The sequence below is a fragment of the Mytilus edulis genome, chromosome 11, assembly GCF_963676685.1.
Source record: "Mytilus edulis chromosome 11, xbMytEdul2.2, whole genome shotgun sequence".
Taxonomy (NCBI): Eukaryota; Metazoa; Mollusca; class Bivalvia; order Mytilida; family Mytilidae; genus Mytilus; species Mytilus edulis.
The window spans coordinates 26,159,150-26,176,580 of NC_092354.1; the positions used below are offsets into that span (position 1 = coordinate 26,159,150).

At 33.6% G+C, this 17,431-nt stretch overlaps 1 protein-coding gene across 1 annotated transcript; it reads left to right on the forward strand.

Annotated features, from left to right (window-relative positions):
- The first annotated feature begins 5,555 nt into the window (after positions 1–5,555).
- LOC139494117 (uncharacterized) lies at positions 5,556–9,912 on the forward strand. Its single transcript, XM_071282291.1, has 4 exons — positions 5,556–6,282; positions 6,695–6,793; positions 7,757–7,843; positions 8,733–9,912. Exons 1-4 carry the CDS (start codon positions 5,556–5,558, stop codon positions 9,341–9,343), a joined length of 1,524 nt encoding a protein of 507 aa, XP_071138392.1. The 3' UTR covers positions 9,344–9,912.
- The last annotated feature ends 7,519 nt before the right edge of the window (positions 9,913–17,431 follow it).

Below are 17,431 nucleotides of genomic sequence, written 5' to 3' on the forward strand. Positions count from 1 at the left end.
ACTTTCAACATTTGTTTTTAACATTTAACATTCGTTTTTAACATTCAACATTCGTTTTCAACGTTAAACTGTCGTTTGCAACTTTCGATTTTCAACATTCGTTTTCAACTTTCGACATTCCTTTTCAACATTCAACAATCGTTGACATCATTCGGTTTTCAACTTTCAACATTCAACGTTTGTTTTAAACATTCAACATTTGTTTTGAACATTCAACTTTCGTTTTCAACATTCGATTTTCAACATTCAACATTCGTTTTCAACATTCAACATTCGTTTTCAACATTCGATTTTCAACTTTCAATATTCGTTTTTAACATTCAACATTCGTTTTCAACATTCAACATTCGTTTTCAAAGTTAAACTGTCGTTTGCAACTTTCGATTTTCAACTTTCGATTTTCAACATTCGTTTTCAACTTTCGATTGATTGATTGATTGTTGGTTGCTTAACGTCCAGTGGCAAATATTTCATGCATATTCAGGACGAGGACAAGTTCACAATAAATACAATAGGTAGGTTGATACGATAGAGGCCATCTGGGATGATGGTCGGGGAAATTTGGACTGCCACTGGAAAATGAGGGTATCTTGGATAGGGACAGAAATTTTGCCTTACAACAGGCCACCTACGGACCCCTCAAAAGAGTTGTTGCAAGGGTTCTTAACGTGCAAAGAGCGTGGCACTCTCTTTACAAGAGGCATCGGATTTAACGTCCCCTTCTGACCGGACGTGACTGCGAACTTGATACATCCCGCACAGCCAAACGGACGCCCCACTTCAGCAAGCGTTTTACTGCCGGTCGGAAGAAGACCAAGTGACTATATTTCTATACCCCAGTCACCCTTGGGGATTTCAACTTTCGACATTCCTTTTCAACATTCAACAATCGTTGAAACTATTCGATTTGCAACTTTCAACATTCAACAATCGTTAAAACATTCGATTTTCAACTTTAAACATTCGTTTTCAACATTCAACATTCGTTTGCAACATGCGATTTTAAACATTCAACAATCGTTGACAATATTCGATTTTCAACTTTAAACATTCGTTTTCAACATTAAACATTCGATTTCAACATTCAACTTTCAATTTTTCAACATTAGTTTTCAACATTAAAGATTCGTTTTCATCATTCAAATTTCGTTTTCAACTTTCAATTTTCAACTTTCAACATTCGTTTTCAACATTAAGCATTCGTCTTCAACTTTAAATTTTTGTCTTTAACTTATGATTTTCAACTTTCGACATTCGTTTTTAACATTCAGCATTTGTTTTCAATATCAAAAATTCATTTTCAACGTTGTATTTTCAATTTTCAACGTTCGTTTTCAACATTAAACTTTCGTTTGCAACATTCGATTTTCAACTTTCAACATTCGATTTAAACATTCAACAATCGTTAGTTTCAGTCCACACTCAACACACAGTTGATGAGGTCTAATGATTCTGACAGCAGCTATTTGTGGACTTGATGAAATTTGTCAATTCATAATAAAAATTCTTGCGTTGATGAATTACCTCTTCAAAACTCAATCCAATAATTGGTCAGTTGAGAATGAACCTTGTGGACTTTACTTTACAAAAACAGCCAACAGATATATATGTCTTTCAGGGCAAATTTTAAAATTGAATTGAAAACTGTTATTTCATTGATCTATGGGTTTATTTAGTCCCTACCCAATAAGTGGCAATGTGGCGTTTCACAGCTTGCACCTTGTCAAGTTTTTATTTAAATTGTCCTAGTTTGTGATGCTTGATATATTTTTCCAACGTAGAGGATGTTCGTCTATCAATCATATTGTTTTAAAGTCATTATTTCGAGATCTACCAAAAACGGTGCTGCAATAGTGTTTTTAACACAAAAATAATGGGAAGATGTAAATCAGACTAACTTTATTGCACATTACAATCCATCATTTGCAATTAGACAAAGATATGAGAACTACAATATTTTTTATGAACAAGTGTAAGAAACTGAAAATGCATTCATACCATCAATTCAAACAGCAATGCACAAGACTTGTAACAACCAATAAGTACTATAAAAAAAAACAATCATTCAGGAGAAATAAATAAATTAATGAATTATTTTCTCTGCAAAATTGGCTCAAGCTTAATGAAAATGAAAAGGGTAAGCATACCCTTGAAAACTGCAACCAATGCAATGTTACACATTGAGATGCTTCTTTGTTACACAAACGTTGCCAAGAAATCAATTAAAACTTCAAACTAGAGGCTCTCAAGAGCCTGTATCGCTCACATGATTCTACTTGGGTTTTTGAAATCATATAAAAAAATATAAAATTTGGCTAAAAGTAACAACACAACCTCATAAGGAAAGGAACATTCCGGCTATGTTTGATTCATTCAACTCAGTGGTTCTCTAAAAGAAGTCATGTGTATGCATTTCCCATGTTAAACTTAGTTCCCCGCTGGCGGCCATCTTGGATGATGGATCGGCTATAAAGTAACAAAACTTGGTCAGCACCTCATAAGGAACTTTCATGCCATGTTCGGTTTCATTCCATTCAGTGGTTCTCTAACAGAAGTCATTTGTATGCATTTCCCATAGGGTTGTATGTTAAACTAAGTCCCCCGCTGACGGCCATCTTGGATGATGAATCGGCTACAAAGTAACAACACTTGGTCAGCACCTTATAAGGAACATTCATGCCATGTTTGGTTTCATTCCATTCAGTGGTTCTCTAGAAGAAGTTCAAGATGTAAAACGTTAACGACGACGACGGACGACGGACGATAAGTAGTGAGAAAAGCTCACTTGGCCCTTCGGTGTTGGAAAAAACCTTTGATATAAACTTCAAAACCACATTAGCAAGTTCTAAATTTGTCGCCAAGAGAGCAATCCGTAGAAAAAAAATTCATGCACCAAAAAAACACAGGCTCTTTAGAGCCTCTAGTTTATTTCTGTGAAGATTTCCAAAATTTTGTTTTTATTTTGTTCCTTGGCACCATGTCGGGTCAGAATAAAGGGGTTTATATTGGTTCTGGTGGAGGGGGCTCAGGAGGGGCATTTGTTCAATATATTTCTAGGCCGAAAATGTTCTGTTATTGCTAAAAGATATCTGATTAGTTGTATAAGATATCTCATAATGTTCCTGAGATACCTAATATATTTTATAAGATATCTCATAAATTTTAGAAGATACCTTATAAAACAAATATATTAAATGTAAATACAGCTTGCCATAAATCTTATATATGTTCTTCTTTTTTTTTTAAATATCTTAAATATATTTCAGAAAATGTGAGATATCTTGAAGTATTATAAGATATCTTATACTTTAGTCAATAAGGTATTGGATTATCTTTATAAGATGTCTTATAAACAATTTTGAATAAAATATCTGATAAAGTTTAATTTTGAAATCAATTTTTTTCAGACTTGTGTGTGCATTCACACCAAATTAAATTGAAAGAGTTGTGTAGATTATGTGGTCAAGGGGTCAAACAAGAGAGTAGTTGTGAAAAAAACATGCTTTGCTACCGAATTGCTGCAACGCCACAACATTGATATCATTTAGACAGCACAAGTATTCATCCAACTCAACTATGTAATGCATGTAGATGTTCCTTAAGACGATATCGAAACACACCTACTAAAAAAAGGAAGATTTCACAACAGCATGATACACCAGTGACATTTGTGGAACACTCACATAACTGTGATTTATGCTATCCAGACTGCAATGTGGATTCATTTTCAGACCAAACCCCTTTATCGAAGGTAGATAAAATTTTCACAGAATTTAAAACACTTTCTTTTGACGAAAAGAAAGACTTGTTGCAAAAACAAATTGACAATGTCAAAGAAGAAATTGATTTGAAATCAAAAATAGAATAATTTAAAGGACTGCATCCATACAATGATAAAACCTCACTTTCAAAATTTTATCTAAAGGAATACTTTGATTGCTTTGACGATTTTATTGTAGAACTACTATTTTGGTTGTTTGGAAATATCAAAAGTTATGAACAGTTTACCAGAATCAATCACAGTCATGGAATGTATGTATCGTCTGTTTGATAGTTCATTTATAGGCCAGTGGTAATTTTTACAAAACATTGTTATTTTCTCAGCTTCAAAAAACAAAAATGTCTGCAATATCTTTGGAACTTCTGTACCAGCAGCCAAATTTTCCACACTGTCAAATTTTTTATCAGATATTGAAAGCACAGAAGAAACTCCTTGCCCAGAAGGAGATGTCATATTTATGTTTGACAATGAGCAAGTAATTGGACGAAATTGGAACATCAGGGTAAAAAATCGAATCAAATCCTCAATTATTACAAATGTTGCAGTAGCTGCTGTTCATAGCCATGATGATACGGAGTGTATTCAAACAGTAGAAGAACTGATGCCCGGGAAATGGTTAAAATCAGCAGGCAACGAAGATACAATATTAAAGTTATGTGATGAAACTCTCAAGGAAGAAGTTGATGATCAAGACAATGATACACCTTTTTTTGAAAAATTGAAAAGCGTTCATTATGAAGAGCTTTATCGACAGATAGACTTTGTCATTAATCTAACTGAAGAACAGTTGTATCTAGATGACAAAACAGGTAACTTTATGGACAACATTGACCAAATTGTTAAAGAGTTGGAAGAATTAAATGAGTCAGTAAGATGTCCTAAATGCAATTTATTGCTGGAAAAGAATAAGAGGAAATGTCCAGTGTGTCACATTCTTATGTCAGAATATAGAAAAAATCAAGAAGTAGCTCAAAAAGAATCTGAAGAGGAAGAAAAGTCAAAGAAATGTACAGCAAAATTATACGAGAAAAGAAACAATAAGGGGCTTAATGAAGACAAACACTCATTAGAGTCTGTTTATCGATATGAACATATTACTAGCAATCATATTTCTGAGGGTGTTGATGTAAGTGTACTTGACCCGGTTCTTGCTAATCCGAACTATCGAAAACATTCTCTATGTTTTGCGGCATATTGGTAAGAAAGCGGGCATAAAGCGATATGTTAGTTCTGGTAAGAGATATTGGACAGTCATTTGCTGTGATGGGCTTCCTCACAGTTTAGTTAGAAGGCTTATTGAAGAATATCTACATTGTTCTGAATGTGATGTTGGTTGCCTTGGTATAAAAGAAATGGAAAAACATGCTAAGAAAGTGCATGGAGGTAAAGTTTCATTCTACAACGAGTTTGATTGGGTTTTATTGTTAACTGGTGATGGACACTACGAGATGAACCTAGTTAAAAGTTTTATGGAACTAAATTGGGAGGTTTTCATGAAAAACTTTGCCCAAAAGATGGGATGGATAAGTGAAGCTGCACAGAAATCGGCTAAGAAATGTTCTGACAATCACAAAGCATGGCAAATGATCCTCTCATTTCACATTGGCACAATGTGTGAACTTGTTATACCATATGTAGCATATGAAAAGGGAAGAAATGAAAACCCATCGGCAGAAGGATATTTAACTAATTGAAGAAACAAGGATATAATTCCAATTATATGTACCTTTTTGAAATGGTTTGCAAGTATACTCAGGGAATAGTAAATTTTCGAATGGCTACAAGGCGGAACAATTGGACCCTCCTACAATCTGCAAAATGGATGACTAAGGAACTGTTCCATGGTCGGAGTCATCCCAAGTACCAAGACATTGAGATATACGACCAATTTGTTCAGCATATTATGCCTGAAAAGGTTAAACAGTTTGTAAGGTTAAATGCTACTATGTCAAAAACAGGACACCCTAGCAAAGGTCAGGGATACGACTTTATTTTAGAGGAAGAAAACAAATCTTTAAAGATATGGTTGAAGAGGGGAACTCCGACAGACAAAATGTGGTTCAGCACATGTAGAAATCACCAGTACTTGAAGCAAATAAGGGATCATGTGTTCTCACAAATTAAATCTCAAAGTATCACAGATGGTAGAAATATAAATCTTGATGAAGAAATATTCGAATGGAGGTTACAGCTAAGGAAAACAGGTTTCCTTTACAAATATGTTGCCTTGACATCCATATCTGGAGATATCCTGTGTCCAGATCTTTCAAAATTCACCTCAGATGCAAGCAGAAAACGGTCATACCGAATTTTAGACATGCTTCTTCAACAGGAACCGCCATCTGATCCAACACTAAATTCCCCTGTATATGTTACTTATGCAGAGCAGGCAGAATACTCATCATTTCATAACTTGTGCATTAGAGACATTGATGTAAAGATCAAGGAAGGTTTGGAACGTATCCAAGATGAGGAAGCTAAAAAAAAACAATGGAGAATTGGTACTTAGTTCCAGCAGTGCACATGTAGAAGCTTCAACATGTTCAATAGGTAATATATTTAAAGTCAAAATTTTCTAAAACTGTGAGTCTGTCAAAAAAAGAATGATTAATATAGATTTTCTTGTTTGTATTCTTTTTGAGACAGAAATTATCTATGAGGGACAATCTTCCACAATATTCATGCAATGGTCCTTTTTATTGTATGGGAATATATTGCACGCTATAAATTTAACATTGACGTCTATACAAAAAAAAAACATATCAACAGTGATAGCCAAATTATTTGATTACAAGAAAAAAATTACTTTTAGCATGTTACACTTTCATAACGAAAATGCTCAACTCTGATTTTAGTTCTGCATTTTTTAATTTTGAAAAAATACTGTGAAAGTGTTATTATTTTATTTGACAGGTAGCATCATCCCACCACCACCATCCTCATCACATTCATCATATGCTGATCATGATTATGATCCATCTCTAGAACTGTCCCCTGTACTTCCAAAATTGGGTAAGAAGAACTGTTTTAAGCATCATATCAATGTGCAATACAAGCAGACTTTGTGCTCAAGGAAAAACATACATTCGAACTCCTATAAAAACCAGGAGTGAACCCAGGTGCTTCGGAAGGGTAAGCAGTTCCTGCTCTGTCAACAGCATCCGTCGTGAGGTCTAACAAAGTCAATCCGATATGTGTCACAATCAGGATACGAACAAGACATGTTTATGACAATGGAAGCATGTATAATGTCATTTGTGTCACTGTTACATTGTAACGGTCAATTAATTCGTGATGACGACCGTAAAACGTCCGCAATGAAGAAGCCAGCCATTCCCTGACAAAACCCTGACTGAGCAGTTTTTGTGATAACAGCAACCCTCTCTCTAGAAAGTCATGATAAGTAATACATGCTCTAGAGTGACGGATAAGCTGAGAAATGTAAACACCATATGTAAAGCTGGTATGTTGCCACTAAGGAAAGGGAAATTGACAATGGGAAAGTTGAAGTCATCACACTTATTGTATAACTTAGTTATGAGATATCCCTCGTGGTCAGTTTCGAGAAATAAATCCAAATATGAAGTTGACTTTGGTGTGTCTGTCGTGTCCTTAATTTCAAGTTCAATAGGATACTAGTAGACAGATGAGATGTTAAAAGTCTTGAAATCTGTTGTTATTCAAGGACAAACGTCATCTATGTAACGGAAAGTGAAATTAAAGGATAGGGCTAGTTTCTACTTATCTACATGTTCACATAATTGATGCAATTAATTGTTAAGAAAAGATGATATAATATCATTAACCCATGTTAAGATCTGGATTTATTTATTTATTTTTTTACAAATACAGGTTTTTGATATTTTTTACAACTAAAGGTTCAAGACAGCCTGAATCACTCATCTTTTTTGTAAAATGTTCTGAAATAAAGTTATTGGAATGAAATAATATGTTTGATTTTCACTATTTTTTCAGGATCTCCAACAATGATAGGTGATCCTATAGTAGAACCACTAGCAGAGATTCATGTAGATGAAAATGAAAAAGCTGGCATGTCAAAAGGTAAGCACTAAATTAATTCCTAGTTCTTCGGATTCACTAGCTACCTAAATTTGAAGATTGTGAAAAAAAAAACCATTTTTTTGGCCTTTTACATTTTCTTTGAGGTTTTTCCCTTCATTTCACAACAATTTACACTTTGAAAAATAAAATTGATCACAGGTGGTCATGTTTAAAATACATGATATACCCTCCAACTTAAGTTAGCTTGGTACTGAAATGAAATAATCCCTAAATATTAAACAGGTCCTGTCCAAATACATTTGAGCGACATAAGCAAAATCTAGCAAAAATTGTGATCCAGTACTTTCACAGTATGATGTTTATTATTCTAATACTATTTGTTTGTAACAATGGATGTGATTGGCTATCCTTTTACTAAAAATTCACGATTGTCTTGCCGTAACTAAGCTGCAGCCTTTCACACAGCCACCATTTTGAAATGATAAAATCCAAATGCAATATTTCTGCCACTTTGGCAAAACAAATGAATTTCATACTTTGAATAATACCTTTTGTGAGATTTCAGTTTGCATAATTATCTCCCATTTGCAAGAGTTGTCTTTCTAATTTTAATGCCAAATTAGAGTTTTGACCCCAATTTCACGGTCCACTGAACATAGAAAATGATAATGCGAGTGGGGCATCCGTGTACTAAGGACACATTCTTGTTTTACTTTCTTTTAATGGTCCAATAAAAATCTACAGTAGATACATATCAAAGGAATTTAAACATTTGTATACACAATTTTTCAGAAGTGTTATATAATATGATAAAGATGCATTTCACAGAAATAACCAAGATAGAGACATTTAAGGTAAATTATGACAAAGGGGGATAGCTAAAACATATTTGGACCGAACCTGTTAAATATGTCTTTCTATTTTTCAGATACCAAAAGAGATGGAAGAACTGGGCGATTTGCCGTTAAATCTGGGACGCCAGAACAGATGAAAAGAAGGAGACAGATGGCTGACAGAAAAAATTTTATTAGAAATGTGGACTCCCTAATGGAGAAGGTTACAAAGTTTGGGGAGGATCATGATGAGTCAGAATATTTCTTAGTTGTGAAGCACAAAAATGAGGTGCATTATACTGGCTCTACAAATTTACTTGATAATTTTAAATCAAATAATGTTATAATGCCATTTAATGATACAATGTTCCATGCTAATCAGGAATCTATAATTCAAAGGCTAAATAAAGCCAAAATACTGAAAACTGCAGTGCAGCCATCCCCAACAAAAGGTCCTGATCAGATGGGATTTCTGCCTGGACAAAATGTCAGACAATCCCAGCTGATCAACCTACAGCTGCTGGATATTCAGTCACCTCCTGAGGAAGATCATGTCAGCGTAGAGTCAATGAAGAAGAGAATATTTACCAGAAAGAAAAGACAATTACAAAAACCCAAACCAGTAGAAGTGGAAGGAAGTAATAGAGGGAGAGGTAGGGGAAGAGGGAGAGGGAGAGGTAGAGGGCGAGGTAGAGAGGTTGACTAAATATCCAGCAGCTGTAGTATATCAGTTATCTATGCTTAAAGCCGTGGGTATTGATATTGTACCACCCTGAAGCACTTGTGCAGCCTGAGGCGTAGCCGAAGGTTGTACAGTTGTGCTGAAGGGTGGTACAATCTCAATTCCCATGGCTATAAGGGTAATAAACAGATTTATCCCCGGCTTGGCTTCAATACGGAAAGTACATGCATCATAAATAAAATGTAAACGACGCAATTCCAACGTCTTTTTCATTACGCGTTGAAATAAATATGATAGTTATGCAGAAAATACAACCATTTACAGGTCGAGGATGTACCTTTGGTACAATCCTCAGAGTACCATAGTTTTACGTCATTTTACATTAGATTTTGGCTGTACATTGATGTCTTCTGTTTTAGCGCGAATATGTAACTTCGACAACGTGATAGTTCCCCCATAGCTAAGTTCTGTAGCTCTTAAGGTCCTTTTTTTGTGTGGACCATATAGCTACGGATCTGACCCGTTTAAAAACTTGCGATTTTGCGACCCAGGCTTGAGTCGCACTTTGTGTACTGATAACAAATTCACTTATATTTCTGGAGTTCCAAGAGGATTTATTTTCTACATCCTTCCATATTTATCCCAAATGGTAAAACAAAAGACTGAACAGAAAGGTATCTATTCTGGCTAATTTATTCTGAATAATGCAAAATAGCAAGTTTTTAATCAGGTCAGATCCGTAGATCTATGGTCCACAAAAAACGACATTAAGAGCTACAGTACCGCAGTTAAGTTCCCCCAACACATATCAAAGAATTTCATTCATGCATATTTCAGTTCAGAATGGCCTGAATTTAAACATCTTCTGTAAATTTGTGTGAAATAACTTTAACATGGTATAATGTTGAAATAAATATTATGGAAAAGCAACAACAGGGAGTATTGTAACACGAGGTTCAGAAGCCTGGATAATCTTAATAATGTGAAAAAATTACTTGTTTTACGCAAAATATTGTGTAGTCTTTACATTGACAACGTACATGACGTAAATAAGACCTCCCCACAAAGCTGCTTACCAACATCCAGGGGCCATGGGTTTTGAACCAACGTGTCGACAGCCAATCTGACATTTATTCCAAGCCGGGGATAATACCTTTTACACCACCCTTACAAGAGTAAATGAGAGTTTGATTACTAAAGTAAAACTAAGCATAAAAATGTTATTGCAATAGTGTCTTCCAGCTTCAAAGTCTATTATATGGATTGCTGCTAGAGTTAAGATACCACAGCACATGTCCTAGACCTCTGCTACTGTGGTATCTCAACACTATCAATCCAGATTAAGATAAAGATTTGTTTCCTTAGTATTTTTCTCCAATTATTTATATCAAAGATATATATTTATTATAAACTTCTACTTGTTATTTTTCTGTGATATTATGTACCAAATGAATACTCTTGTTGCAAATTAATATTGTTTCTTTTAAGTCTAGTCAACTGGTCAACTACTTGTTGTATTGATAGATATATATAGAAATTTGCATTTTTATCATGTTGTCTCTGTGATTTTAAAACCTGTGTCGTCAAAGACCAAAGCAGGACTAGAATTTGCTCGCTGCTCTCCATGTGGTTACCATCTCGGATGTTTTATTTAGTACAACATGAGCTTTGTCATCAATTGACTGTTTATATGTATGCATATTATTTATAAACATTGAAATACAAATATGCAGAATGCTTTGTAAATCCATACCATTTTTATGTGAAAATCTTTGAGTGTGTCTATATTTGCCATAAACATTTCATGGTTCAAATTACCGTCCCTCTGTCCATCCGTCCACATTTAAACTTTTGCCATATTTTTCTTCGCTCCAACTGATCTGATCAATTTAAAATTTGGTATACAGCTTTATATATATGTACCATAAAGTGTATTAAAGTGATTTTTGTTGCCCTCAGATATCAACTTCATGTTTCGTGGAACTTTGAATTATCCAGTATATATAACGATAGACAAAAGTGGGGCATGATTGGGGGTATGCTTAGCACGACTTGCATACAACTAATGTTGTTTTGGTGTTTTTTTAATTATTTGTTATCTTTTATTGTTAGCTATTTTTACCAATTTTTGGCCTTTTCTTTTGGTTAAATTATGAAATCTTATTGAGGTCTTATAAAATAAACTCCTGAAGCTTGATATATTTGTTGTAGCATAACACACATTCTTTATAAGACTAATGCTCAGATTTATTCCTAAGATGAAATGAAGATTTCATGGCTATTTTATCTTTATAATGTTTTCCATTTATGGTAGGATCCTCAACTGATATTATACAGTATAAATTAGTTTGCTCAGCCAATGAAATTTGATGTTACATATCAAATTAAGTTATAGCAGTTATGTTTTATTTGTTACATGTGTTTCCTTTAATTTGTGATCTTTTTCTATGTTAACTGTTCATTTATTCCATTGTTGGGAGTTCAAGAAAATAAAACTTTAAACAAATGTCAGATTTCAACTTTTTTATTGGAAGTAATAAAGTTTATGCAGAAAGCCTTGCATCAAGATCCTGGAATGGAATGCAGTTTTCTAGAACTCTCATGGCTTCTCTGAAGTGTGATTTATTTATCAAAATGAAATAATCACAACTAAGTTCAGCTCCTCCACCAGGTATATCAAATATCCTGTTTGTCCTGTGGAATCTTTGGTGTGAGGGGGGATTGCGACTCGGAGCAGCCATGCCAGTATACCTGCAAATCACTTTTTTGGCCATTTGCGTCTGGAGAGCTGTTTAAATGCCTTGCATACATTAGCTGGTACTCTTCCTACTGGCCTTCCTACGAATGAAAAAAGAAAACACATTTTATCATTTTTTAATTAGAACATAGAGGTGAAGTGTAAGGTGATGTCGTGTAAAAAATCTGAATTAAAAAATAAATAATACAAATAGGTGGAACACATACCAGAACATAAAAATTGGGTAAATTTATAATAAATAACATTTCGAGGTCACTGCCTGATTTTCAACAGGTGGAACCCACACCAAGTAGCAGGTTACTGACAATCTGAACAGGGGCAATACCGTTGGTGGGGTAAAACATGTCTAATTGGATCCAGATCATTCCCATATCTGTATGATTAAAAATGAAATAAGATAGAAATTAACCACAAACCATATTTTGTGTAATCTGTAACCAATCGCAACTCAAAAAATGTTCAACCACTATTATTAAAACTCATATCGTGCATACTGAGGATGTGTATATAATGGAGAATTGACTATATTAGTTTTTACATGTTCAACTTAGTAATTTAAAAATAATATATCATGTTTATCATGTTTATACTGATAGCAATTAGCAATATGACGGTAACGCATGCAGGTCCTGACATGTAATTTACATGTTCTACTTGTCCCTGCCATTTCTAGATTGATCAATGAATTCTATGTTCAACACCCTTCCCTTCATATGCCCTGAAGTCGTGAGATATAATGTGATGGCCAGCCGGCTTCGATTTTTTTTTTAAATTGGTTGAATGTCTGCCAGTCTGCCAAACTGATCGTTGGGGTGGGAAGGAGGGGTTGTTATCTGAACTCCCATGAAATAAAATGTGTAATCCCGAATTTCCCATTGAAATAAATATTTGATTCGCGATTACCGAACAATATAGAGGGGGGAGAGGGGGGAGATGGGGGGGGGGGGGTAACCAGTAATCAAATAATCATTAAAATATTTGGACATTGTAATCATCAAGTTTTTGGTCGTTGTCCTTAGGTTTTCAGTTGTAACAGAGACTTAACAATGCATCTAAGACTCTGGTTGTAATCATTAAACTTGCTACAAAATTGATAATCAAATAATCAAAAAGGGGGTCTGGGAATCAAATAACCATATAAAATGCCCTTTGTAATCAAATAATCAAAAATAAAATGCCCTGGTAATCAAGAAACCCCTGACATGCAGCCCTCAGAAATGGGTGATCCCTAATCGCGATAAGGGTTTTCTCGAATTCCCTGGTTTTAAAACGCTCCATCCCTCTGTCCTTCAATAGTGATGACAGTATTAAACAAGATCAAATTGATTTGCATTGTGTTGACATACCTGCCAGCTGCCTCAAAGGTCGTTGATTGCTTCCCTCTGGCAGCTGGTTAAGAACATGTTCCGGTAAATCCACTAAGTCTGGAATCTTTACCAAGACAGCATTCTCATCATACCGGTTGTTGTTTTCTATTTCTATATTTAAGTCTATGTTTATTGGTGGTCGTATATGGAAAGCATGGTATCCTTTGATGCTCCATGAAATCTTAACCAAATGTTCATCGTCAGCAGCTTGCATATTTAATGAATGGTAAACTTTGGTTAAACTCGTATAAAAAGAACTGTGCTTATTTAGCAGCTAATTCAACAACTATGTGCATGACCATAAATAAAAGAAGATGGTTTCACCGTCTTCAAAGGTACCTTTTTTACCAGAGACTGGTTTATTCGTCTTATGAGTTTATAAATAATAAAAGACCGTTTTTCCGTCTAAAGCATGTTTGTTTTGGATAAGATGGAAAAACTGTCTAGTGAATTTGACAAAATATTAAGGACAGTTTTTCCGTCTTGTTTATTTCAATTCAATATAAGATGGAAAATCCGTCTTTAAAACTGAGGATGGACATTCCATCTTATGTAAATTAGACGGATAGCCGTCTTGGAACTGACTGTTAAGGTAACATTAAATACAATTAACAATACATATAAGAAAGTTGTCTTGGTCAAATGACCGATTAAAGGTCACATCCATTACAGTTATCAAAAACATTGTCAAATTTACAGTAAAATGTCGAAAAAAGATCAATATATCAATAACAGTTATGCTGGTATATTATATACAATGATTCTAAAAATATGGTCAATTTAAGGTAACATCGGAATGAATTATCCACAATATCTTAGAATTAACTAAAACAGTATTATAATTCTGTAATGAAGGTTTGGTTGGTTCAAATTAACTTCAAATACAATTGTCAATACATATTACAAAGTATATCGGTCAAATGACCGATTAAAGGTAACATCAAATACAAGTATCAATACATATAGTTTAGTTTATTGAATAAATGCACAGTTATACCCCAATGGGGTTGAAGGGACATATAAATGAACACAATACATCATACAAAAATAACAACAAAAGAACAAACATTATATACATTAAGTATCTATCATGCAGTTGTTCAGTCCACTCTCCTCAGTGACCATGACTTTTTAACAAATGGAGCCGTATACTGCATAATTGACGGACACGAAAGACAGAAAACCAATTTATCCACATTATCCATATTATCTATATCAGAATAGGTATTTCTAACTTTCTGTAAAAATTCAAGTCTTAAATCTTTATTTTTAATACAGTGAAAACTGGGTAAACCGAACCCTGATAAAACCGAATTTCAGTTTAAACCGAACAATGACGTTCCCGATTCAGCTAAGGAATCGTCATTTGACAGTAACTGTGAGTCTGAATTGGTCAGTAAATTAACGGATGAGAAAATAGTTATAAAACGCAAATTCGCTCCCCGACGAGCGTGATTGACGGAGTGGCGTTTGATTTATAAACAAAAATGTATCAAAACGTCTATCTTCATCTTCTTTTATTTTTAAATTTACATCTAAATCAACACAAAAATAAACTGTCGTCTGTTGTGTCACCTTTTATCCTTTGTCAGTAAATGCCAAAATTATTTTGGTATTTGCATTGTGTTGACATACCTGCCAGCTGCCTCAAAGGTCGTTGATTGCTTCCCTCTGGCAGCTGGTTAAGAACATGTTCCGGTAAATCCACTAAGTCTGGAATCTTTACCAAGACAGCATTCTCATCATACCGGTTGTTGTTTTCTATTTCTATATTTAAGTCTATGTTTATTGGTGGTCGTATATGGAAAGCATGGTATCCTTTGATGCTCCATGAAATCTTAACCAAATGTTCATCGTCAGCAGCTTGCATATTTAATGAATGGTAAACTTTGGTTAAACTCGTATAAAAAGAACTGTGCTTATTTAGCAGCTAATTCAACAACTATGTGCATGACCATAAATAAAAGAAGATGGTTTCACCGTCTTCAAAGGTACCTTTTTAACCAGAGACTGGTTTATCCGTCTTATGAGTTTATAAATGATAAAAGACCGTTTTTCCGTCTAAAGCATGTTTGTTTTGGATAAGATGGAAAAACTGTCTAGTGAATTTGACAAAATATTAAGGACAGTTTTTCCGTCTTGTTTATTTCAATTCAATATAAGATGGAAAATCCGTCTTTAAAACTGAGGATGGACATTCCATCTTATGTAAATTAGACGGATAGCCGTCTTGGAACTGACTGCTTAAATCGGTCATTTGACAGAGATACTTTCTAATATGTATTGACAATTGTATTTGAACAAACCAAACCTTCCTTATAGAATAATATTACTTGTGTAGTAAATTTTACCACTTTTTTTTATAGTTCATTCAGATGTTACCTTAGGATGACCATATTTGTAAGATAATTGTATATAATACAACAGCAAACCTGTTATTGGTATATAGATCTATTTTCGACATTTTACTGTAAATTTTACAATGTTTTTGATAATTGTAATGGATGTTACCTTAAATCGATCAGTTGACCAATATGCTTTCTAATATGTATTGACAATTGTATTTGAAGTCAATTTGAACCAACCAATCCTTCATTATAGAATTATAATACTGTTTAGTTAATTCTAAGATATTGTGGATAATTCATTCAGATGTTACCTTAAATTGGCCATATTCTTACAATCATTGTATATAATATACGAGCAAACCTGTTATTGGTATATTGATCTTTTTTAGACATTTTACTGTAAATTTGACTATTTTTTAGATAATTGTAATAGATGTTACCTTAACTCTGTCATTTGGCCAAGACGATTGTATTTGAAGTCAACTAAAACTAACCAAACCTTTATTATAAAATTGTAATATTTTTCGGTAAATTTAACCACTTTATGGATAATCTATTCAGATGGGTCCGTGTAACACTTATCAATTCAAAGTTTTAAAAAGTTTTAAAATTTTAGATTTTTGGAATTTTGATCAAAGTTTTAAAATATCAAAATTTCAAATTGTGTTAAAATTTTGGATTGTTTAAAGTGAATTTACGAGGGACATTCGATTGTTTGATATTATTTTGGATTGTTTAAATTGAATTTACGAGGGACATTCGATTGTTTGATGGATATACTAGTTTAGTAGTGGATAAGTGCGGATAATAACATTACTGACAATTATTTGATATATGTTTTGATTTATGTGATTTAAGTAATAGAACTTATTAACTATTTATTTTGTTTGACTCTATTTTGACTTGCCCATAAAGGTTCACGTTACAATTGAAAATTTTTGTTTTGTAGATTACATGTATGTTTCTGATCAAGCAAGCTGTTGATGAAATGCTGAAATTAACAGAATTTCCTACATACAACAGCTACCGCAAAGCACCAGTAAAAGTGAAAGTTGCTTTTTCACAATTTTAATGTGACATTCCTGCTTATTCAAAACTGTAACATATAAGTAAGCAAAGTGGTTTAAGATCGTCAAGCAGACATACAACAGCAATCAAATATCCAGCTAGTGTAGAAATCTCTCCAGGGCTACATATTACAAAACCATGGACATTACGGAATATGAATTCAAAATTACAGGTATGTAGATTAAAATTAAATGTTATGTTAAATTTGATCACATATAACAGTCAGGAGTGCTGCTTGTACAAGTTATTTTTATTTATTCGAAGAAGTAAAAAAAATATACAATATAAGTAAATAGATATTATTTGACTAATCTCCCCTTAATTTTCTCAAAAACTTACAAGTATAAGTAAATTTTTCCCACAAAATCCCACAAAATTCTTCAAGTTTATAGATTTAAAATCATGCCTTTAATGATTATTCCCAGATTTGCTCATTTTTATTTATTAGATGAAATGAAAGTATTGGTATTTGTTTTTATCAAAAATAAATTGAGGTTTTTCAGAAGTTAAAAGTTGTTTGTAGACTGAAGATGTGTGCAATGCTGTTGGTATTGAAGCAGCTAGATGAAAT

What these genes read in the sequence shown, in the direction of transcription:
- LOC139494117 (XM_071282291.1), top strand. Translation starts at nt 5,556, where the DNA reads ATGGCTACAAGGCGGAACAATTGGACCCTCCTACAATCTGCAAAATGG. An exon ending in AAAAAAACAATGGAGAATTG is followed by an intron (nt 6,283 to 6,694) that starts GTACTTAGTTCC and finishes TTTATTTGACAG; the next exon opens with GTAGCATCATCCCACCACCA. An exon ending in CCCTGTACTTCCAAAATTGG is followed by an intron (nt 6,794 to 7,756) that starts GTAAGAAGAACT and finishes CTATTTTTTCAG; the next exon opens with GATCTCCAACAATGATAGGT.